Genomic DNA, 24,560 nt, shown 5'->3' on the forward strand with positions numbered 1-24,560 from the left:
TTTGACCAAAAAAAAATGGCCTTCCTCAGAATTAACATAGATAACCTGTTAGTTTTCCTTCAGCCTTGAGTTTCTATGACTCTCAGATGTTGCATTCTATTTTCCGTTGCCTGGTCCCCCTCTCCCCTGCTCAAGTCATAGCCACAGAATTTTTCTTCTTAATTCCTAGATAGCTCTAGCTAACAACAACAAGAAAATCAGTTCATCATAATATTCTCCTCTGTCTACCCCAAAGCACTCCATCAAAGCTAATCTTTAACTCCTACTCTCATTATTCAGATTTTAATACAAGATGGATAGTCTCTGCATGACTGTTCCCCATGAAATCGTGGCAGACACAAGAATGACCTCATAGGCACCTCCACTGTGGCGTCTGTCACCCCCACCCCAGCTCAAATGCCTGCTGCGGCACTGTTCCCAGAGGTCTGGTGGGAAGGGCAGCTTCTACACTGGTTCTTGTGAGCAGGTGGGAAGCTGTTATTATAGAGATGGAGACACCCACACTTTGAGAAATAAGACTGAACGTTAACATTTAAAGCAGCTTGCATTGAGTTTAGATGCTTCGGTGCCCTGGATCAACCGTTGCCTGGCATTGCATGATGCACAAAGCACTCATTCGGGAGACAATGGCCCCTCTGAGCTTGAGCAAAATCAGTCATACCTTTCATCAGTTGGGGTGGCCATCGTAATTACTGTGCCATATTTATAATACAGAAATGTGTTTGCTGCATGCATATCAGTGCTGCCTCCCTTCTTATGCACAAACTTCAAGAGCAGAAATTTCAGGGATGTCGCTGGTTGTCTAGTAAGTATTGGGTAACGAAGGCCAGGCCCTACTTGCTACCTTAGAACAAAGTAAACCTCGCAATTTGAGACCAAATTTGTCATTTTGTTCTCTCTAGTCTGCTCTCCTTTACTGTTTTCTAGAAATAATCATTCATTCTTCTATTCATGAATTCATTTAACCAGACTGAATATAAATGAATATAAAATAAGTACAACTCATAGGCTTTGATTCAGTTCCTGATGATCACAATGATGATGATAATGATGATTTTTATTTATTGAGCACTTACCATGTTAACCCATTTACTTTTTTTTGAATTATATTTTATTTTTTAATACAGAAGGCTTTTATTAGTTATCTGTTTTATAAATATTAGTGTATATATGTCAATCCCAATCTCCCAATTCATCCCGCCACCGCCACCACCCCCGCTTTCCGCCTTGGTGTCCATACATTTGTTCTCTACATCTTTGTCTCTATACCCTGCAAACTGGTTCATCTGTATCATTTTTCTAGGTTCCACATATATGCGTTAATATACAATATTTGTTTTTCTCTTTCTGACTTACTTCACTCTGTATGACAGTCTATAGGTCCATCCACGTCTCTGCAAATGACCCAATTTCGTTCCTGTTTATGGCTGAGTAATACTCCATTGTATATATGTACCACATCTTCTTTATCCATTCATCTGGGATTGGATGGGGATTTAGGTTGTTTTCATGACCTAGCTATTGTAATAGAGCTGCAATGAAGTGTAGGGTGCATGTGTCTTTTTGAATTATGGTTTTCGCTGGTTATATGCCCAGTAGTGGGATTGCTGGATCATATGGTAATTCTATTTTTAGTTTTTTAGGGAACCTCCATACTGTTTTCCATAGTGACTGTATCAATTTACATTCCCACCAATAGTGGAAGAGGGTTCCCTTTTCTCCACACCCTCTCCAGCATTTGTTGTTTGTAGATTTTCTGATGATGCCCATTCTGACTGGTGTGAGGTGATACCTCATTGTAGTTTTGATTTGCATTTCTCTAATAATTAGTGATGTTGAGCAGCTTGTCATGTGCCTCTTGGCCATTTTATTGTCATACCGCTGCTTGTAGTAGTCTCTTAGGATGCTTTGTATTTCTGCGGTGTCTGTTGTAACTTCTCCTTTTTCATTTCTAATTTTATTGATTTGAGTCCTCTCCTTCTTTTTCTTGATGAGTCTGGCTAAAGGTTTATCAATTTTCTTTATCTTTTCAAAGAACCAGTTTTTAGTTTTATTGATCTTTGCTACTGTTTTCTTTGTTTCTGTTTCATTTATTTTTGCTCTGATCTTTATGATTTCTTTCCTTCTACTAACTTTGGGTTTTGTTTGTTCTTCTACCTCTAGTTCTATTAGGTATAAGAGTAGGCTTTTTATTTGAGATTTTTCTTGTTTCTTGAGGTAGGATGGTATTGCTATAAACTTCCCTCTTAGAACTGCTTTTGCTGCATCCCATAGGTTTTGGATCGTCGTGTTTCTGTTGTCATTTGTCTCTAGGTATTTTTTAATTTTCTTTTTGATTTATTCAGTGATCTCTTGGTTATTTAGTAACGTATTGTTTAGCCTCCATGTGTTTGTGGGGGTTTTCCTTTTTTTCCCCTGTAATTTGTATCTAATCTCATAGCGTTGTGGTCAGAAAAGATGCTTGATATGATTTCAATTAATTTACCGAAGCTTGATTTGTGACCCAAGATGTGATCTCTCCTGGAGAATGTTCCATTTGCACTTGAGAAGAAAGTGTAATCTGCTGTTTTTGGATGGAATGTCCTATAAATATCAATTAAATATATCTGGTCTATTGTGTCATTTAAAGCCTGTGTTTCCTTATTAATTTTCTGTCTGGATGATCTGTCCATTGGTGGAAGTGAGGCGTTAAAGTCCCCCACTATTATTGTATTACTGTCGATTTCCTCTTTTATAGCTGTTAGCAGTTGCCTTATGTATTGAGGTACTCCTATGTTGGGTGCATATATATTTATAATTGTTATATCTTCTTGGATTGATCCCTTGGTCATTCTGTAGTGTCCTTCCTTGTGTCTTGTGACATTCTTTACTTTAAAGTCTATTTTATCTGATATGAGTATTGCTACTCCAGCTTTCTTTTGATTTCCATTTGCATGGAATATCTTTTCCATCCCCTCACTTTCAGTCTGTATGTGTCCCTAGGTCTGAAGTGGGACTCTTGTAGACAGCATATATATGGGTCTTGTTTTTGTATCCATTCAGTGAGCCTGTGTCTTTTGGTTGGAGCAGTTAATCCATTCACGTTTAAGGTAATTATTGATATGTATATGCCTATTACCATTTTCTTAATTGTTATGGGTTTGTTTTTGTAGGTCCTTTTCTTCTCCTTGTTTCCCACTTAGAGAAGTTCCTTTATCATTTGTTGTAGAGCTGGTTTGGTGGTGCTGAATTCTCGTAGCTTTTGCTTGCCTTTAACGCTTTTGACTTCTCTGTTGAATCTGAATGTGATCCTTGCCAAGTAGAGTAATCTTCATTGTAGGTTCTTCCTTTTCATCACTTTAAATATATTGTGGCACTCCCTTCTGGCTTGTAGAGTTTCTGCTGAAAAATCAGCTATTAACCTTATGGGAGTTCCCTTGTATGTTATTTGTCATTTTTCCCTTGTTGCTTTCAATAATTTTTCTTTGTCTTTAATTTTTGTCAATTTGATTACCATGTGTCTTGGCATGTTTCTGCTTGGGTTTATCCTGCCTGGGACTCTCTGCACTACCTGGACTTGGGTGGCTATTTCCTTTCTCCTGTTAGGGAAGTTTTTGACTATAATCCCTTCAAATATTTCCTCAGGTCCTTTCTCTCTTTCTTGTCTCTCTGGGACCCCTATAATGCAAATGTTGGTGTGTTTAATGTTGTCCCAGAGGTCTCTTATTCTGTCTTCATTTCTTTTCATTCATTTTTCTTTATTCTGTTTCATGGCAGTGAATTCCACCATTCTATTTTCCTGGTCACTTATATGTTCTTTTGCCTCAGTTATTCTGCTATTGATTCATTATAGTGTATTTTTCATTTCAGTTATTGGATTGTTCATCTCTGCTTGTTTGTTCTTTAATTCTTTCTAGGTGTTTGTTCTTTAATCCTTCTAGGTCTTTTTTAAACACACCTTGCATCTTCTCTATCTTTGCCTCCATTCTTTTTCCGAGGTCCTGGATAATCTTCACTATCATTATTCTGAATTTTTTTTCTGGAAGGTTGCTTGTCTCCACTTCATTTAGTTGTTTTTCTGGGGTTTTATCTTGTTCCTTCCTCTGGTACATAGTCCTCTGCCTTTTAACTTTGTGTATCTTTTGTGAATGTGGTTTTCCTTCCACAGGCTGCAGGAATGTAATTCTCCTTGCTTCTGCTGGCTGCCCTCTGGTGGATGAGGCTATCTAAGAGGATTGTGCCTCGTTTACTTCTTATACATGCGACTCATGATATTATGACACAGATCAGAGAATAGAGGTGCAGAAATTGCGACTTGTTCAAAGTACTGAACTCAATTCCAACAGGTCTATCTGCTTCCCAATCCCATGTTCTTTGCAGAGAACTGAGCTCTGAGTGTTGATAAGGAAATAAGACCTGGACAGGTGAAGTATTAGGTAACAATAGAGTAGGCACCCAGTAGTGAAAACAGAGAAGAAAGTGGTTATTTTTGCTGAAGGGGAGATGTTGCAGATGGAGTTGCCCCCACTGATTGCAGGACCATGGCAACCATGATGTAAGTTGGCCAGTGAAAGCCAGCATGAATCAAAACAAATGTGTTTGCTGACCAGCCCTGAGCTTGGACAGCAAGCTGGAAACTCAGTTCTAAGAGAATAATTTGGAAAATACTTAGGGACTTTCCTCTTCTAATTTAAGTCACAGATATCTCTGGAACTGTGTTCCCCATGTTGTGATACATACTTGAACTGTTTGATATATAGATCTCCAAAATCCGCCACAAGCGGACAGACATGAACATACTGCATTCTTTCTCATACCCCCAGAGTTCAGGGTCTCTCTGCAGAGAAGGGCACTTTGGTGACTACAGAGTCATTTAGTCTCACTTGACCACTTTCCCCAGCTCTTTGCAGTAGAAGCCAGGGTGACTGTTCCCTTGAGGTTGCTTTCCTTTATGCATAAGTTTAATTGGGTTTTACTTCTCGCATTTTTGCAAAAATAATTCGAACAGGTTCTGGTACAGCACCTATTGGGGGTGCCAGACCACTGGCAAATTAGCCTAACCTAAAGTTTTCTCATTTCTTGTAGTTTACCTAGAAAAGCGTTTATTATGCAAGAGGATTGATCACAAAGAGATTCTGTTTATTTAAGACATTTCTCAATGATTTTCCTGTCAGAAAGGGGCATCCTCTTTTTGGCTGGATGCAGAATGTAGGCCAGCTTCAACACATCAAGTCTATAAATATTGAATTTCTCCTCCATGCCAACTGCTGAACTAGATCATAAAGGTGTATATGACTTCCATGTACCAATGACCCCTCAAAGAGTTCACTGTATTGATCATCATCGTGAAACAAGATGCTATACAGTATTCTGTTTTCAATCAGATGCTAAATATATGGTGCTAACAAGTAATAGAACATTAGAATATGATACTTTAAATAAGGTGTTAATTGGAAAGTGGAGAAAATAGGAGCAAAACAGAACTAGAGATTGGACTGACCAGAAGAAGCTTCTCTGAAATGTTGTTTGAGCATGGGCTGAGCTCTTAAAAATGGGATGGAAAACATTGTTTACTCTTGTCTTTAAAAATGCTGAAGTATGGCTTCCTCAGGTACCCCCTTTTGGTTTGTTAACTTGTAAGTGCTGAGTTTTCTTCCAGTTTTTACAGTAGAAGTCTGTAGTGTGTGCCTCTCTGGCATTTCACAAAGTGGGATAAGGTTAAGGATGTGACACTAGCTGACTTTGGGTCATGAGACATGGCCCCATTTGTTCATGTGCACTACAGTGGGGTGCATGGCCTGAAAGTGGAGCCTCTAGGATGACCCCAAATAATCCAGCTGTCCTACCTACCAGCAGGTCAGACATGTAACAGATAGATGCTGGTGCTATGAAGTCTGACTTTATGTTCAAGTCTCAGTAATCAATAATAAAGGTGAAGTTTGTTAAAATCTTATACTGAGTCACTTTCTGTTAAAGAATAGAGTCAAAACCCTTTAACTATTAAAAACTGCATAATTTCTTAAGCAAACCTCCGACAAAAAGTAAAATTGTCCTCTTTATCTAACTAAATTCTATCTCTACTCTCCTTTTTAAAATGAATGTGATAACATATATCTGAGTAAGCTCTGTGATATGTCCTAGTCTCACAGCAAAGGAGAATGCCATCTATCAGCTGCAGTTCAGTTTGTGGTAACGTATTGGAGAGAAGTCATTTATTGATTCTAGTTGGATCTACTGATAATTTCAGAGCTTTAATAACCTTAGACGAGAAAATCCTATATCAGTCTTAAAAATCCCTTCCATTTGTATGGGCTCTCTTCAGTTCATAACTAATTTCTTTCCATCTCCTTCAACCTTATCTAATACAAGAAGCTGTACAAGTGGTTCTATGTTATCAAGTTCTCACTTAGCTTTGGAACAACTTTCTGTCTGTCTCATCTTGCCTGCATAGGGCATAAAAAGTAATGTAAAGCGAGGAATTGTACCCCAATAGTCACTCATCTAAAAGTGATAGGAGGAACACATACACACAGATACGTACTTCTTTGTAAAGGGGTATGTAAGGTTCCTGATAGAAGAGCTTCAGTAATAGACTCATTTCAGTAAATTGAATAAAGACACGTTTCTGACTGAACTTTCCTTTCATCTTGCCAAGCTGAAGGCTTGTTTGATGGTTGTAATTGGCCTAGGAATGTATGGCAATGCTCAGTATGAAGTGTGCTTTGCCAAAAAGCTTCCTGAAGTGACCTGGTAATTCACAAGGAATCTGGAACCACACTGAACTCTCCCCTTCTCTCCCTCTGGAAGCTCATTGCCATAGCTTATGAAACCCTGATCTTCTGCTTCCCTGTAGTCTCTTAATTTCCTGACAAGTCCCTATGCCCTTGTCCCAATACCTAGTTCTGAAAGTTTAAATTCTTTTTTTCTTCTGAGGAGCCATTACTAGGGCTTTCATTTATTAGAATATTTTGTGTGTGCATGATGTCATCACAAACTAAACGGAGACACATCTATCTGGTTCTAAAATTCAGAATCCTGGACCATATTGAAACAGCTGCTCCCTCTATGAATGGTGTTTGGGAGGTTCACTTTCCTCCCAAAGGGGAGGAAAGGGGCCTTTCTCCTTATGTATTTTCAGTTTCATAAAGTAGGGATAATTTCTATCAATATCCAAACTCCTTCCCTAGCCCCTTTAATCTAGGATTCTGTAAGATAGTCTAAACTTTATCTCGTGATTTTATAACAAAAACAAAACAACACCAAACCCCAGAAATCAAGCAAAAACAAAAACTTGCCTGGGATCAAGATGGAAATACACAAATAAGCATGCATAATACCTTCGCCAGGGCATTCTAGAAATTCACTGAACAGCAGTCCCCCACAGAGAAATCTCCCAGCTGAACAGCAGGCCCTTTGGTCTGATCACCTCCAAAAATGAAGCAATAGGGAATGCTCGTTGAAGAAAGCGTTGGATGACTTTTGTCCCCCTTTGAAGCTTAAAATGTCATGATTTTTTTAAAATGCAAGCCTCTTTCCCACTTATTCCAAATGTATTTAACTAACCAAATCACCTGAAGGTAGATCAGTAAAGACTTAAATAAAAGTCTAGCCTAATTATTTCCAATAGTTTTGGCAATTGGATTTGGCCTAATGCAGTATTACCTTATGTAGATTTTGCCTCAGCAGGTATTTAAATGTTTGGCAATTAACTTTTATACACTGTATCTAAAGAATGCTCTAAAAGTTCTGGAAAATACTTTGTGCTTCCTGATGCAAGAAAAACACCTCCTACTCCATCTCTTTTAATCCTAATTTGCATTATCCACATTCTCAACCAATCCCTCTTTCTTTGGGTAAACTTGAATCTAGCACTTGTTAGGATCCTCAGGGATCATAAACCAATGGAATCCAAATGACAACCTATTAGGTCCACTTATGAGTCATTTAAGATTTTCATTAGAAAGATAAAGCCCCTGTTCATAAACCAATGGAATCCAAATGACAACCTATTAGGTCCACTTATGAGTCATTTAAGATTTTCATTAGAAAGATAAAGCCCCTGTTCTGGGTCTCTTTAGAAGCACAAAATAGACTTCTGCATTAGCCTTATTTCCCTTCATGAACATGTTGGGTCTGGCATCCTGATAGAGCATACTTATGTCTTAAGAAGAGAAAAATCAGAGAACAAGGACAACTGCATAATGTGGGAAAAGGGATGGTTATGAACAAAGACTGAATTTTTAGGGCTCTGGCTAACCCAGGTTACCCTGAGCTAACCATTGATCTTGTTGCATCTAAGCACTGAGATTCTCTTGGGAGACCTTCCAGTTTACAAATCAATCGTTTTAAGACTTCATGACAATCTTGCAGTATCATGACTACACAGGGAGAGATCTTTCTATCATCAACATACAATGATCTGTGACCCCAAATCACATTAAATTACTAACACTCACTATTTGTTTCCCAAGCAGCCTTGGGGGTGCAGATGAAGACTTTGGGGAACCTGTATCATACTGAAAGGACTATTTTGGTCCTGAAGAGCCCCAGTGGTTTAGCCTTATAAGAACCAGGAAATTCTAGATTTATTCCAGGATGGACCACAACGAACCTCTTCAGAGAGAGGCCCAGGATTGACGTAATTTTGGAGAAAGAAGGAAAGGAGAAGGAGGAAGAAGAAACAAAATTTCTCCTAATAATTCAACTCCTACCACGTGTCACACATATTTGTATTAGTGCCAATGACAAACCTATAAGGTAGCTTTCATTCTTCTATAGACCAGGAAACTGAGATTAAATGACTCTCCCAAGGCTATTTATTTATTCAGCAAATACTTACTAGGTACCAGGAACTGTTTTAGGTGCCAAAGAAACAATGGCAGACTAGGTGAAGACTACCCTTGTACAGCTTACCTTTTACTTTAATATTTTTCAAATACCTTTTTGATCATGACTCACAATAAACAATGCATATTAAACTATTACACAATACAAACATCATATAAATACAAACATGCATATATACTTGAAACAAAGTTTTTACACACACACCCAAGAACTTATCTTTAGTGTGTACAATGCAGTCTCTGATATTTTCTATTCTATTTCTTCTTTTTTTAAAGTTCATCTGGTACTAGCCAATTAAATTGATTTCATGATCTGCAACTAAGTCACAATCCACAGTTTGAAAACATGGTTCTAGTGGACTTGAATGGAATGGATTAATATTGATATTAATCAATATTTCCTCGAGGCCTGAGGAGTTATCTACATCTTTTTCAGTGTATAGTTTAACGGCAAGAAGGAATATGAGAAGTGCAAGGAAGCTGTCCATCATTTTGCAGCCTGGAATAGCTTGGTGGAGGCCATCCAACTCTGGTTTGGGTTCATAATGTTCAAACTCCATCTCTCCTTTATAGTATGTCTCTTGTTTGCTCCTGTTTTCCCCCAGCAATAATAGTTTTATCTTTTCCCTCTAACCTTTTGTTCTTCCCACATAGGCTGACAACAGAATATCCAGGCCACTATGGTGAGGAAATGGACATGATTTCCTACAATTATGATTACTATATACGAGGAGCAACAACCACTTTCTCTCCAGTGGAAAGGTGAGCCTTCACCATGGGCTAGGGTTAGCAAGGTCAGGAATTAGCTCCACACAAGGATCATGCCTGCAGGAACCTGGATCTGGGGTTTTCCCTATTTGAGTTTCCTACTTGGTAGGAAAGATTGAGAGATTGATGGGACAGTGGAAAGCAATGGGAATTGAACACATTTCATGGAGCAGCTCACCCTTGGAGATGAGGTTGTGTTCCAGCTTGCTCAGAGCAGGAAATTCCCAACTTGGTATTCCATGATGTTCTAAGCTCTTCCCTTTACTCAATTTCAAAGAGCATTTTTCCTTACCAAACATTAGGAAGAGAGCACAAAAATGGTTGAAAGAGTACCCACTGTCAAAATGAACCCTCTCCAATGCTATTTCTCCATATGGTCCCCACTTTGGGTTGTGGGAAGGGAGAGAGAAAAGAAGGAGAGGGGGCTGGAGGGGAGAAACACACAAAACTTACCAACCTTATTTAGAAATAAAAAAGGAGAATTTAAATAACGGAAAAGAAAACGACACTAAGTTTTTAAATCTGTTTGCTCTCACAATCAGCTCCCAATCTTATCACAAATATTGAATACATCAAAACAAAACAAGAAGAAGAGAATAAAAATTCTCCTCCCTACTAATAAAGAGATATGAATAAATTCAGGTGTTAAAAGTTTGATCTGTCTACTTTTAGTCAGGTGATCATCACTTTGCACAGCAAATGAATTCCTGAAAAGTTAGCAATAAATATTTTTCAAATAGGACAAAACCTAACTCATTAACTCATTAAATAATAGATTGACAAATTTGAGTGTGACTTATCTTTTGTGTATATTTATGCTTTTGAGTGCAATGATATCACACCTAACTGAAGTAACTTATTTAACACAATCCTTAATTTAAAAAAAGAAAAATAAAACAGAAAAAAAAAACCCATAAAGTAGCTCTGAAAAGACACAATACGTGTTGCCGGCTCCATGAACAAAAACTCTTACATTTGCTCATAGGAGAACTTCTTAGTTCTCACACATTAATTATTTGTATTTTAGATATGTTTTTATCTAGCTTAGTTACTATTTTCTAGAAGGGGCAAATTAAAAAATAAAGAGGGAAGATATTACTTAGAATGAGACTCACTTCACCAGTGAGAAGAAATAGCTGAATGATGTGACACACACAAAAACATACTTAAGAAAAAGAAAGAAAGAAAAGGAAAGACCTAAGAACTCAAAGACTATGGAAGCCCGGTGACATTTAGCAGGAGTGTGTATCCCCAACGGGCAGCACTGGATAACATTATAGCAGAGAGCTCAATATTCCTAATGATGTCTCCAAGTCATCATGAAAATTAGTTCTGCATTTCCTCCTTAAGAAGGCAGGAAGGAATACAGTAAAGAAAGCATGCCATCCAAAATTTCCACCAAATAAATACATTTTGGCAGTTAAAATGTCCAACTGCTTGGCTTGGAAATTTTCAGTTATGTGGTTTAGCTCAAAATCTTGGAAAACTGAGATACTATGTCATGCATTTGTTTAAAATGAATATACCCATGTGATTTTGCTGCTGTCACTAACAATCAGTGGCTTAAAGGTCCACAACTTGGATTTCTTCCACTCTGCTAAAAGAGGCTGAGGCCACTACCTTGGATAAATATTGTCAGTGCACAGGACTCACTGGGCAGGAGCTTTTCCTCTACATGTAAATCATAGTGGTTTCCTCCTGGAATGGAGTTGCTCATCTGGGGCACTACCGACAACTGGGGCCAGATACTTCTTTGTTGCAGGAGCCTTTCCTGTGCAGTCTAGATGTTCAGCAGCATCTGGCCCCTACACACTAGCTGGCAGTAGCAACCCCCGCCCATAGTTGTGACAACAGCAACAACGAACCCTGGGGAGCAAAACTGCCCCTGCTTGAGCACCACTGTCCAGGAAAGAAATCAGCGACTAAGGCTGATTTGAGTACCTTGATTCTTTTACAACCAAGTAGTCTACATTTTGCTTAGCATCAATTAAAAGCCTCGTAAAAGAGTAGTGTGAATGCCTGGCTGAAGATCTTATTTACCTGTGTCTGTTGGCACAGAGATAAATTAGACTTGTCTACAGTAATAAAATTCATTTGATAAATATGCATGCTACCAATTTTCTAACCTCCATCTAAAACAAGCCATGTCCTCTGTTGACAACTGCAGGAATAAATACTAATAAATAGTTGGTTATCCAGGCTCTTAAAGATCTCTACTGGAGGAGCCTATGCCCAATAACTCTAAACAAACAAGCTGGAGCAGCAGACTCAAATTATAAAGCCTGCCTTAGGCTGTTTGAGCAGCATGTACCATAGCTGCTGTTATCTCCCAGAACTGAGAGTAGTCAGCCCCACCTTCCAGATGGATGAAGATCTTACCACTGTTGGTGTTTTAGAGAAACTGATCTGGGAAGAGGCCTTTCAGATTGAAAAGGAAGAAGGATATTCTAAGGTTGAATGACCTCACTGTGCTTGGGAAGCATTTGTGTGATCGTATATGGAATGACTCTTTCTTTTTGCCCTTCATCAAGACTTTGCAAAGGATGTGACAGCCCAAGTCCTCGATGAGATTATGGGTATCAAGTTATGGAGGCATTCTGATATAAGATAAAGAGGAAGATTTGAGTTCAACAAACTTGGAACCTGAAATTGTCACCTAATTATGTTAATGAAGGTCACTTATTTCTCTGAGTCTGCTTCTTCACCTTAACAATGACTTATCATGAGGATTAAATGAAAAAATATGTAAAGCATCTAGTGCAATGTTGGATATATTGGAGGACTCAGCAAATGGTAGTTAACAATTGTCAATACCATCACCGTTATCATTGTTAAACAAAATCAGACCAGAAAAGTGCTGTGCAGAGTAGGATCTCAAAAATTTTTTGTTAAATGGGTGAACAAAAAAAAAAAAAAAAAAAAAAGGGTGAACAAAGAACTTAGGCTAGCCCTTAGCAAAGAACATTCCTTGAAATGTATCCACACCATGTTTTTTCAAAATTGAGCAATTCTATGTCCTCTCATACCCATGCCTGACCATTTAAACAAATACCCTTCAATTTGTTATACAAGAATGGCAGGCATTTTCTTTTTCACTTTATGGGTTTTAGAGTTGTTTCCCCTCCCTTCATTTCCCTATGATAGTGTCTTCTGAAGGGGAACACACAGGGTATAGCATGGAGCCTAGCACATGATAGGTATTTAGGAAAAGAAAGAATGAGCAGATGGATGGCCTAGGTAAGAGAAGATTCTTTACCATGAAATGGAGACAATGTTGAATAAATGCTTTTATTACAAGTTGTTAACCTATATGTCCAAGAGGTCCCTTTGAGACAGAGCAGTGGTGAACTGATCACTGGTGATAAACAGGACCTCAACATGCCAGTGACCTAGCTAGTCCCCTCCTAGGTGCAACTTGAACTAGGTGAGGCGGTGTCCAGGACTCCTGACCTCATAGACGGTTACTTGTAGGTTTTCTAGTGACTTCATAGATGTGTCTTCTGAGAGGAAAGTGAAACTAGTTGGCCCTAAATTCTCCAAAGGTTTTTCACTCCTTTTCTCTTAGCAGTGATTTTTCCTAAGGTGTCTTTTCTCACTGACGTTAGCTCTCTGACTCTCTCCCCACAGGGATCGCCAGTGGAAGTTCATAATGTGCCGGATGACTGACTACAACTGCGAATTTGCAAATGTTTAGATTTGCAACCTACCAATCTGGGCGAAGGGAAAGGGGCCAGGAGACCTGAGGATGTCCACTTATGTTAACATCAGTTGGGACTCCTAAATGGTTTCTACTGCTCTCTTTTCTTCTCCCTGAGCTGGTTGATAGTTGCTATGCCAGCTATCTGGGCCCTTCTGACTAGTATCACACATATAATAAAATCCACAGTTTCTCACTTTCAACATGTTCCATAGCAACCATTTTATATGAGTGACAATGGCTCTGTTGCACACCATATATTCTGTGTGCATGCTCACAGCCTGAAAAAATGCCTGGCTGCTGGAGCACCTGTCACAGGCTTGCTGCTGCTTTTACTACCCAATAAGCTGCCTGTTGCTGAGCGGTGTCTGTGAACAGGTTCAGTAGTGGAGTGAAGGGGCAGAAATTGAGGAAGGGGAAGGAAGGTCTGCAGCTATGACTGTCTGAAGGAAACCTAGGGTCCTCACCTAGAACAGACCTTCTGCCTTCAGGGGACATGCTTCCACTCTCCCCCACCACACGAGCCATGGTTGCCTAGAAGTTCACCTGCAGAGCTCTGTGCTCCAGGAGGGAGGAGACTGTGAGGTGAAATGGGGAGGTGGAAGAGTTTGGGGGCTGAAAGACTGAGGATTAGAAGAATTTCCTAAATTGGAAGAAGACTACTAGCACACCCAGTAATGAAAATGAGCATCGGAACCAGGGGAACCTGTGGGAATCAGTCTCAAGTAAGACAAAAACAAGAAAGAAGAGAGAGGTCAGAGAATGGAACTCAAATTAGGAACTTGGAAAGGGAGTGTGGTCAGGGTGCTTTGGAAAACTGAAAAAGGGGTTTGACTCACTGGCACCTGGAAAGGCTGGCATACACCCTGTAGCTGTGAGAGCTCTGGAAAACTCACTTGGATTGGTCTCAATATTCTGGATGGGAAGGTCTGTCCTGGGGGGTCTACTTCTCTTCTATGTGTAGTTTAGGAGTGTCTTTTGCAGAGGTGGCATTATCTTTCCTCCTCCTGTGATGTCTCCATCCCCAGCCCTTTTCACTCTCTTCGTCATAAAAGGAATAAAAATATTAACATTTACTATGCTGCAAATATTAAGGGTCAGCTTTTTTCTCTCTTCACGTCCGCTTTCTGATTATTCATCCATCCATTCAGAAAATATAGCTTAGCATTGTGATTTGTGCCAAGTACCATGCATGGCACCAGGAATACAATAACGATAATGACAGAATATGGTTAAGAAATCCAATACATAAAATATAAAGTGCTAAGTGCTTCCATTAAGGATTGGACAAAGGGTGGAATCACATTTCTTTGCCTTTAAATCCTCCTCACACCAATGCTTTTTAACCACAGGGAGCCCCTATTTCCTTTACCCGTACAGTTGGCCTTTTCTTTTCAGTTCTATGCTGCCCTCCCCTTCTTTTCTCTCTCAGGGGACCCAGGAGAGCAGGCAGCCAAGCAAAACCACAGGGGTCACCCACCTTGTCATGCAAGCCATCTAGGTGGCCAAGATAGTGAATCTCAGCCGGTGATGCTGCATTTCCCACAGTGAGATCCTGGTATTAGGAAGAGGAAGGCAGAGCTAAGGATATGTCCTCCTTTGCCTTAATGCTGAGGCCCTTTTTCATATTATGGTTTTGCTTTATTTCTTCCATTTCATTGTTTCCACCTCTCTGGCAATTTTACTTTACAGCAAGCTTCACAGTGTTGTTTCACAATGGGCATCATTAATATTTTAGCAATTGCAGCTCTGGGTCAGGATGGCAGCCAGGAAATGGACTTAGTTGGGTGTGTGGAACACAGCTGGAAGGGAGGCAAGCAACACAGACGGGCTGACTTAGGAGCTGTGATGAAAACCAAAGGTGTGTAGGGGGTGTTGCACTTCATCAGGGCTGAGGTTGGAGAGATGCAGCTGGGAGAAGCAGTCCAGAAGACTGCCAGACAGCACAAGTCGAGGAAAAAAAATAATAAAGCAATCCAATAAGTGTCTGTGCCAAGTAGACTACATGGAGAGAAAAACTATGAGAGAAGCTGTTTTTGCATATAGGCCAAGGACAATAACAGTAAAAACATTATCAACTTGGTTCAAACCTGAATAATTTATACTTTCTATCATGTCAGTCAGTAAGAACTGGGTGTCAGACTGGGGCTAAATCCCAGATCTTTTGACTGCAAGTTCTCTCTCTGTGCTCTCATTACTCCAATCTTTCTACTTACTTGTCCACAACCTTGGATGAGCTACCTCTCCACTCTAGGAGGGCATTTATCTAGGTAATCATTGTGTTTTCTTGCAATCCTAGAATTCCGTAAATGCTATCAGCTGCCCCAAATTGTTTACAAAGGGCTTTGCTAAGGCATTTTCTTCCAGAGAAGAAGCCTGGGATGAGAGTTGAAAACCTACGTCCTACCCTTGGCTCTGACAGAAAGTGGCTGTGCAATGCTAGACAAATCCCCGGGCCCACCCTTTCTTCATCTGCCTCGTACGAACAGGAATCCCTTTTCCAATAACTTCACAAGATGGTGATCACATAAAATGGGAAGAAAAGAGACATGATTCCTGCCTCACAGGGTCTACAGTCTGGTAGGGAGAGATGAGAAAATAGACAATGGAGACACAAGTGCAGCAAAGTTTCCTGAGGAAGCCAATCCTATGGTTAGCCCTGAAGGACCAGGAGAACTTGTGAGGTGAGTGGGAAAAGTGTGGGCTCTGGAGTCCAACTGTCTGGGCACAAATCCTGGTTCTGTCCCTTATCAGCTACATGACCTTGGCTCAGTCACCTACCTTCCCTGAGACTCTATTTCCTTACCAGTAAAGACAATAATAGTACCCACATCATGGGGTTGTTGTAAGGATTAAATGCAATCTCACAGTGTCTTATTATATTTATTATATGTACTTACTTATTATACATAATAAGTACCCAATAAATGTAGTAAGAGGAATGGAATATTATTAGTATATATTAGAAAAAATGTTCCTCAGGTAAGCTGGATATTAGTAGAGATAAAGAATAGGAAAATTCACAAAAGAGGTGGGACTTAAGTTTTGCTCTCATTCATTTATTTATTTGTTTATTCATATTCAGTCACTGAATCAATAAATTATTAAGTTCTTATTATATATTAACCCCTGTACTAGGCACAGTTCCTACATTCCAGAGGATTATAAACTAAGGGAGTCAGACAAGCAAACAAATCATTACAGTCCAGAATGATAAGTCAAGAATAGGTATCATTTCAATAGAGAGTGGTGAAAGGTTAGGGTGGGAAAAGGGAAAGTGGCATTTCAGGCAATAGAAACAACATCATGGAAGGCATAAAAAGATGTATACGCTTAGGAAAGCTTCCCTGGGAAACACTGATGTCACCAAGGTGTCTGGGAGGCACACATGCAGTCATAATGCCCTAAGGATGTACTGTACACCCTAAGGATGTGCTCACATCAGCACCATAAACTATTTATGCATATTAACTGCAATTTTTATATCTATCTAGAACTCAGATTGCAGCTGGAGCCTCCTAGAAATCTAGGGAGAGGAAATTTATCAACTCCCGTCTCTGCTCCTCTATTCTTCTCATATGCACAATACCAGGGCCTGGGAAGTTTTCTCTCCATCCTGGGTGTTCATCCACATATATTATCTTTACCATCAACGGCTTTGACCCAGACCAGAAACTCAACATTTTTTTTTAGTCCCTTCAGAGGAATGTATTCTCATAAAAGCATTAATGAATGTACAAACTCAAACAAAACAAAAAAACTTTAAAATTTAGACATTTCCTTCTGCCATTTTTTTTTTTTTATTGTCCATCATGTAGTCAGGGGTTTTCCCTCTCTCTAGCTGGTCCTCCATCTAGCTTCCAACCTACTTGATTCTCTTCTTACACTTCCAGATTCTTCTCCCCCTATTAATGAAGGAAAAGGTTGCTCAATACAGACCGCATCCAAACAGGGATGCATATCAAGGTGGCCAACACAAGCAAAGGCCATAGAGTCAATAGAGTCCACTCTTACAAAGAAAATCAAAGAAAAGAAAAAAAGAAAATCTTCCAAAGCTTCCATCAGTTTTAATTAAACGTGTTTAGCGCTTCTGTTTAGCTCTCTGAAGTTAAACCACTGTGTTAAGAAGTAGTACCAGAGCCTAGTTACCATTCTGGAAGCCAGAGTCATTTAGGTAAGTGAAATGAATATATTTTATCAACTTATTCCTTTGTAAAGCAAGGATAAGAAAACACACCTACCTCAAAAAGTCATTTTAAATAATAATGTATTCATGCACAGCACAGATTTTCATGGAACTTAAACTTTTCACAGGATGAAATAACCACAATCTCCTAAAAACTAAAAACCAACCAACACTACCTGTGTATTTTAAAACCTATTTATTAGATTCTGCTGTGCCTTGCTAAGTACTGGAAATGTACCATTTGTGACCTCCTTCTTCTCCTCTCCCCAATGCACCCAGAAGGAGCCCAGGTGTCTGTGTGAATGAATGAGTATCTGTATCAGTGAAAAATGTTGAATAGAAATATCTTTTAAAAAATGTAAATTCCTATATTCTCTGAATTCTCCGAATTGTAGCATTACTGTTTATTTCTCTGTTCTTTTTTATACTTTTCTGCTTTTCCCAACTTTAAAAAACAATTATCATTGATTGTGTTTATAATTTTTTAAAAAAAGTATTTTAATCTTATGGAACAAAAACGGTCACCAGCTGCCAAGCATTTCAGCCCCAGGACCGTGTTCCAGCTGAAAGGTGAGCATATGGTGACTTCACGGAAAGAAAGATTATAAAACCAGACTCTTTCATCTAACCGGCCACCTAGTGAATTATAATTTAATATGCAGAATTACCTGCTCTTTCCAACGTCTCTCACCATCCCCAGAGACAATGGAACAGATGTTCATTCTGTCATACGGCCAATGAGAAACTAATATTTTAAACTCCTCCACTCACCAAAGTCTAACTTGCCCTTCAGGGCCAAGCATGGGCTCAGTTTCCCCAGAAAACTTCCAGTGCTTTCTAAGACTGGTTCAGGGTCCCTCCCTGGCTCCCCCAGTACTCCACGTCTTTGTTTTCACTCTTCATGAAGGCAGGGGTCCTGCCTCTCTGGTTCATTTGTAGGTTTTTAGCGCCTAGCAAGATGTTTTACACATAGTGGGCATCCAAGACATATGTTTTAAAATTAATCTGGATTTCTAGTTGGTTTTCAGTTTTTATTGGGAAAACCTACCAAAGCTCTAAGCAATCAGTAATTGAAAACATGAGTAAAGGTACTTTGAAAATTGTGTAGTTCTATTAAGAGGCGTGGTATGATGCTGCTGCTGTGGTTTTGAGGGGGGTTAATGCCATCTCCTGGTCTTTCCCCAGCATCACTAGGTAATCATTAATTTCATCCTTTGCAAACCTACTCACTAATGATGAGGGAGTTGGAAAACACACCAGTCACAATTGTCACATGTTCAGAAAGTGTGTTACCACACTAATGACCAGAATGTGAATTTTGGTGTTTTTATGACCTTTTCAACTATATTGAAATCAATATCTGAGCAGCAAGGACAGGGCTAGGTATTTGTTGCACATGAGATAGAGCCTAGTTAACTAAGACCTGAAGAGACTTGGGGCTGAGGGGCAAAGGGGCTCAGGTTGGTAAACTGGTGTAACTCTGTATGAATTTGGATGCTTTTTGAGTCTTATAACAGCATATGAGTTCCAGGGGGGTGGAAGGGCAGTGATTTTTGTTTGATGCATCCCCGATACAACAAATATTTGATGAATAAATAAAAGTAGAGCCCTAAGACTAACGCTAACACAGATTAAAATTTCATGAATACAGACTTTATGACCCTTGTTTTTCCTGGTTATTCCCACTAAGAGTTACTTGTGGGATTAGCTGATGATAAACTGGACTGAAGCAGTGAAGCTAGTTTCTCAGAGTCAGGGTTTCCTGTTTATAAGGTTGCCTGGCAGGCATTCATAAGCCATGCTGGTGTGCCACATCTTCCCTCTCTGAGACTGGTGGATTTTAACTGACCTGGGTGTCTCCTTGGGCCTCTTTTGTTGGCAGACTCAAAGGTGAGTTCATTAGCCCTAACCCCTTGGAAAGACGTTTTGGAAATCAAACAGGCTCTGAGTCATACCTGCCTGTCCCCTACCGAGACAGTAGAATGTCATGCAAATTAGTTCTGCCCATTGCTCCCAGGAAAAAGGAATTGAAAATCTCTCACAGTGTAAAACAGCACAGTTCAAGTTGGAGAAGGACTTCCCAGAAATTCAGAGAGAAGTCAGGCTTAGTTCTCCACATGCGTAGGTAAGCCTTGATAAAAGTCCTTGCAGACGGATAGAAAAAGATGGAAAGATGTGGATGAGTGGATTATTGGGGCAGGGCATCAGGCTCAGCCCTTCCCAGAATGGCGCCATTGCTTGTTCTAAATCCATAATCTCACACATCTGTGCTGTTGTACATTTAATGTTGACTGTTACTTCAACAAGGTATCATTAATCACCTACTTTGTTCCTGGAACAAACTGAAGGAAGCCACAAAGCATAAAACACACTCCTGACTTACTTCCGCGATCGCCGGCGCTCCGGAGCCCAGACGCAGCCTCTGCGTCGCCCGGCACCTTCTGTTCGGTCAGCGGCGTGAGGGTCTCGCCGCAGCGTGTAGTCCGCGCGGCTCGGCCGGTTGTGAGCCCGTGTGCTCGCCGGGCCGGCCGGCCGGCGCAGCTCCAGCCCGTATCCCCCGGCTGGTCCGGCGGGTCCGGGCACCGCCTCGACGGCGGCGCCACCGAACGCGCGGACTGGACCGCAGCCCGCACCCCGAGCGGACGACGTCATGAGGCACCTGCCATACTTCTGCAGCGGCCAAGTGGTGCGGGGCTTCGGTCGCGGCTCCAAGCAGCCGGGCATCCCTACAGCTAAGTTTCCTGAACAAGTAGTAGATAATATTCCAGCTGATGTATCCACTGGCATTTATTATGGTTGGGCCAGTGTTGGAAGTGGAGACGTCTGTAAGACGGTGGTGAGCATAGGATGGAACCCATACTACAAGAATACAAAAAAGTCCAGGGAAACTCATATCATGCATACTTTCTAAGAAGACTTCTATGGGGAAATTCTTAATGTGGCCATTTTTGGCTACCTCAGACCAGAAAAGAACTTTGATTCTTTAGAGTCACTTATTTCAGCAATTCAAGGTGATATTGAGGAAGCCAAGAAATGACTAGAGTTACCAGAACATTTGAAACTCAAAGAAGACAATTTCTTCCCGGTTCCTAAAAGCAAAATAATGAATGGCCACTAATGGAAAAGCATTTTATTTATTCATTCACTATTCTCTAATATTTTACTGCTCATAACTCTACAGTCTCATCTTGGTTATATTTAAAAAATCAAACATTTTCCTACAGCTGTGAATTAGTTTAAACAGTTTAATGTAGTTACCATATTATGTTCCAACCGTTCAATTAAACCCATCATGTTACAGTACTAAAAAGCTTCATTTTAAAAATCGAGATTCTATTATATGTATGTTGATTAAAATGTACCACTAGAAAGGTCTTAAGTGTTTTATAATGGAAATGAAATATATATAAATATGGGTAACAGGCAAGTCATTAGTTTGAGATGAGAACTATAATTCTCATGGTAAAATTCTAGCATGCATGTACCTGCATAGCATGCTCTGCTAATCAGAAGGCTTATAAAAGCAACTATATTAAGCAGAGGTTTGACAGTTTATTACAAACCTAAGGGGAAAAATCCAGACTTCGTATTTTTGATATTTTGTGCATTTATATATTATTATAGACATGAAGACGTGCGAAATTTCATTTTAATTAGTCATTTCCTTTAAGGGCTCAAATCACTGTACTGTGTTCCATCTTTGTTACAGCTGCCTCAGTTTTAATTGGTCTACAGTCTGTGCCTATTATTTTTTTGTTTTTCTTTTAAAACAGTAAAACGAGCGTTTTTCGAATCTCTAGGTCTCATTTTTGTGTTGTATAACACTTCTCTCTTTTTAAGAGTAGATATTCTTCAACATTTTTCTTAACCTTTGCTTCCGGTAAACAATTGTCAGTGTCAGTTTTTCCATTTAGAATATCCTACAACTCTACATTTACAAAATGTAGTTTCATCTGAGTCTGTATGTGCCATCCCATCCCTTCACTATATAAACAGCGATTAAATGCATATCTCTTTTTTGTAGATTTCACATCCATTTTTATTAATTAATTACTTTGAGAATCATAATTTATTTAGCCATTAAGGGATTGGGTCCTGTCCCATTCTCAGAATCTTTTCACTTTTTTTGTGTGTGAATTTTATTTTATTTATTTTTTTATACAGCAAGTTCTTATTAGTTATCTATTTTATACATATTAGTGTATATATGTCAGTCCCAAACTCCCAGTTCATCCCACCACCCACCCCCCCTCCACTTTCCCCCCTTGGTGTCTTTATGTTTGTTTTCTACATCTGTGTCTCTATTTCTACCCTGCAAACCGGTTCATCTGTATCATTTTTCTAAGTTCCACATATATGCGTTAATATACGGTATTTGTTTTTCTCTTTCTGACTTACTTCACTCTGTATGACAGTCTCTAGATGCATCCATGTCTCTACAAATGACCCAATTTCATTCCTTTTTATGTCTGAGTAATATTCCATTGTATGTATGTACCACATCTTCTTTATCCATTCGTCTGTTGATAGGCATTTAGGTTGCTTCCATGACCTGGTTGTTGTAAATAGTGCTGCAATGAACATTGGGGTGCATGTGTCTTTTTGTTTTTTTTGTTATTGTTGTTTTTAACATCTTTGTTGGAGTATAATTGCTTTACAATGGCGTGTTAGTTTCTGCTTTATAACAAAGTGAATCAGTTATACATATACATATGTTCCAATATCTCTTCCCTCTTGCATCTCCCTCCCTCCCCCACTTCCTATCCCACCCCTCTAAGTGGTCACAAACCACCTAGCTGATCTTCCTGTGCTATGCGGCTGCTTCCCACTAGCTATCTATTTTACGTTTGGTAGTGTATATATGTCCATGTCACTCTCTCACTTTGTCATAGCTTACCCTTCCCCCTCCCCATATCCTCAAGTCCATGCTCCAGTAGGTCTATGTCTTTATTCCCGTCATACCCCTAGGTACTTCATAACCTTTTTTTTTTTTCTTAGATTCTATATATATGTGTCAGCATATGGTATTTGTTTTTCTCTTTCTGACTTACTTCACTCTGTATGACAGACTCTAGGTCCATCCACCTCACTACAAATAACTCAATTTTGTTTCTTTTTATGGCTGAGTAATATTCCATTGTATATATGTGCCACATCTTCTTTGTCCATTCATCCAATGATGAACACTTAGGTTGTTTCCATGTCCTGGCTATTGTAAATAGAGCTGCAATGAACATTTTGGTACATGACTCTTTTTGAATTATGCTTTTCTCAGGGTATATGCCCAGTAGTGGGATTGCTGGATCATATGGTAGTTCTATTTTTAGTTTTTTAAGGAACCTCCATACTGTTCTCCATAGTGGCTGTATCAATTTACGTTCCCACCAACAGTGCAAGAGGGTTCCCTTTTCTCCACACCCTCTCCAGCATTTGTTGTTTGTAGATTTTCTGATGCTGCCCATTCTAACTGGTGTGAGGTGATACCTCATTGTTGTTTTGATTTGAATTTCTCTAATAATTAGTGATGTTGAGCAGTTTTTCATGTGCTTCTTGGCCATCTGTATGTCTTCTTTGGAGAAATGTCTATTTAGGTCTTCTGCCCATTTTTGGATTGGGTTGTTTGTTTTTTTAATATTGAGCTGCATGAGCTGTTTATATATTTTGGAGATTAACCATTCTCCATTGATTCATTTGCAAATATTTTCTCCCATTATGAGGGTTGTCTTTTCATCTTGTTTATAGTTTCCTTTGCTTTGCAAAAGCTTTTAAGTTTCATTAGGTCCCATTTGTTTATTATTGGTTTTATTTCCATTACTCTAGGAGGTGGGTCAAAAAAGATCTTGCTGTGATTTATGACAAAATGTCTCCTTCCTATGTTTTCCTCTAAGGGTTTTATAGTGTCCGGTCTTACATTTAGGTCTCTAATCCATTTTGAGTTTATTTTTGTGTATGGTGTTAAGAAGTGTTCTAATTTCATTCTTGTACATGTAGCTGTCCTGTTCTCCCAGCACCACTTACTGAAGAAACTGTCTTTTCTCCATTGTATATCCTTGCCTCCTTTGTCATAGATTAGTTGACGAGAGGTGTGTGGGTTTATCGTTGGGCTTTCTATCCTGTTCCAATGATCTATATTTCTGTTTTTGTGCCAGTACCATATTGTCTTGATTACTGTAGCTTTGTAGTATAATCTAAAGTCAGGGAGTCTGATTCTTCCAGCTCTGTTCTTTTCCCTCAAGACAGCTTTCGCTATTCGGGGTCTTTTGTGTCTCCATACAAATTTTAAGATTTTTTTGTTCTATTCTGTAAAAAATGCCACTGGCAATTTGATAGGGATTGCATTGAATCTGTAGATTGCTTTGGGTAGTAGAGTCATTTTCACAATATTGATTCTTCCAATCCAAGAACATGGTATATCTCTCCATCTGTTTGTGTCATCTTTGATTTCTTTCATCAGTGTCTTATATTTTTCTGAGTACAGGTCGTTTACCTTCTTAGCTAGGTTTATTCCTAGGTATTTTATTCTTTTAGTTGCAATGGTGAATGGGACTGTTTCCTTTATTTCTCTTTCTGATCTTTTGTTGTTAGTGTATAGGAATGCAAGAGATTTCTGTGCATTAATTTTGTTTCCTGATACTTTACCAAATTCATTGATTAGCTCTAGTAGTTTTCTGGGGCATCTTTAGGTTTCTCTATGTATAGTATCATATCATTGGAAAACAGTGACAGTTTTATGTCTTCTTTTCCAGTTTGTATTCCTTTTATTTCTTTTTCTTCTCTGTTTTCCATGGCTAAGACTTCCAAAACTATGTTGAATAATAGTGGTGAGAGTGGACATCCTTGTCTAGTTCCTGATCTTAGAGGAAATGCTTTCAGTTTTTCACCATTGAGAATGATGTTTGCTGGTGGTTTGTCATATATGGCCTTTATTATGTTGAGGTAGGTTCCCTCTATGCCCACTTTCTGAAGAGACTCTTTCATAAATCGGTGTTGAATTTTGTCAAAAGCTTTTTCTGCATCTATTGAGATGATCATATGGTTTTTATTCTTCAATTAATATTAATATTAATATGGTGTATTAATATGG

General features: G+C 39.2%; 1 protein-coding gene and 1 pseudogene across 1 annotated transcript in view; both read left to right on the forward strand.

The window, feature by feature from the left end:
* DPT (dermatopontin) overlaps nt 1–14,378 on the forward strand; it is a 40,294-nt gene extending 25,916 nt beyond the window's left edge. Inside the window, exons 3-4 of the mRNA XM_029230724.1 lie at nt 9,480–9,587; nt 13,221–14,378. Coding sequence (XP_029086557.1) covers nt 9,480–9,587; nt 13,221–13,287 — 175 coding nt within the window. The 3' untranslated portion in view covers nt 13,288–14,378. The remainder of the gene's footprint in view (nt 1–9,479; nt 9,588–13,220) is intronic.
* A 5,487-nt stretch (nt 14,379–19,865) lies between these two features.
* LOC114899719 lies at nt 19,866–20,594 on the forward strand (annotated as a pseudogene).
* Nucleotides 20,595–24,560: the final 3,966 nt, after the last annotated feature.

This window comes from Monodon monoceros, unplaced genomic scaffold (genome assembly GCF_005190385.1).
Source record: "Monodon monoceros isolate NGI ecotype Baffin Bay Population unplaced genomic scaffold, NGI_Narwhal_1 Super_Scaffold_18, whole genome shotgun sequence".
NCBI lineage: Eukaryota > Metazoa > Chordata > Mammalia > Artiodactyla > Monodontidae > Monodon > Monodon monoceros.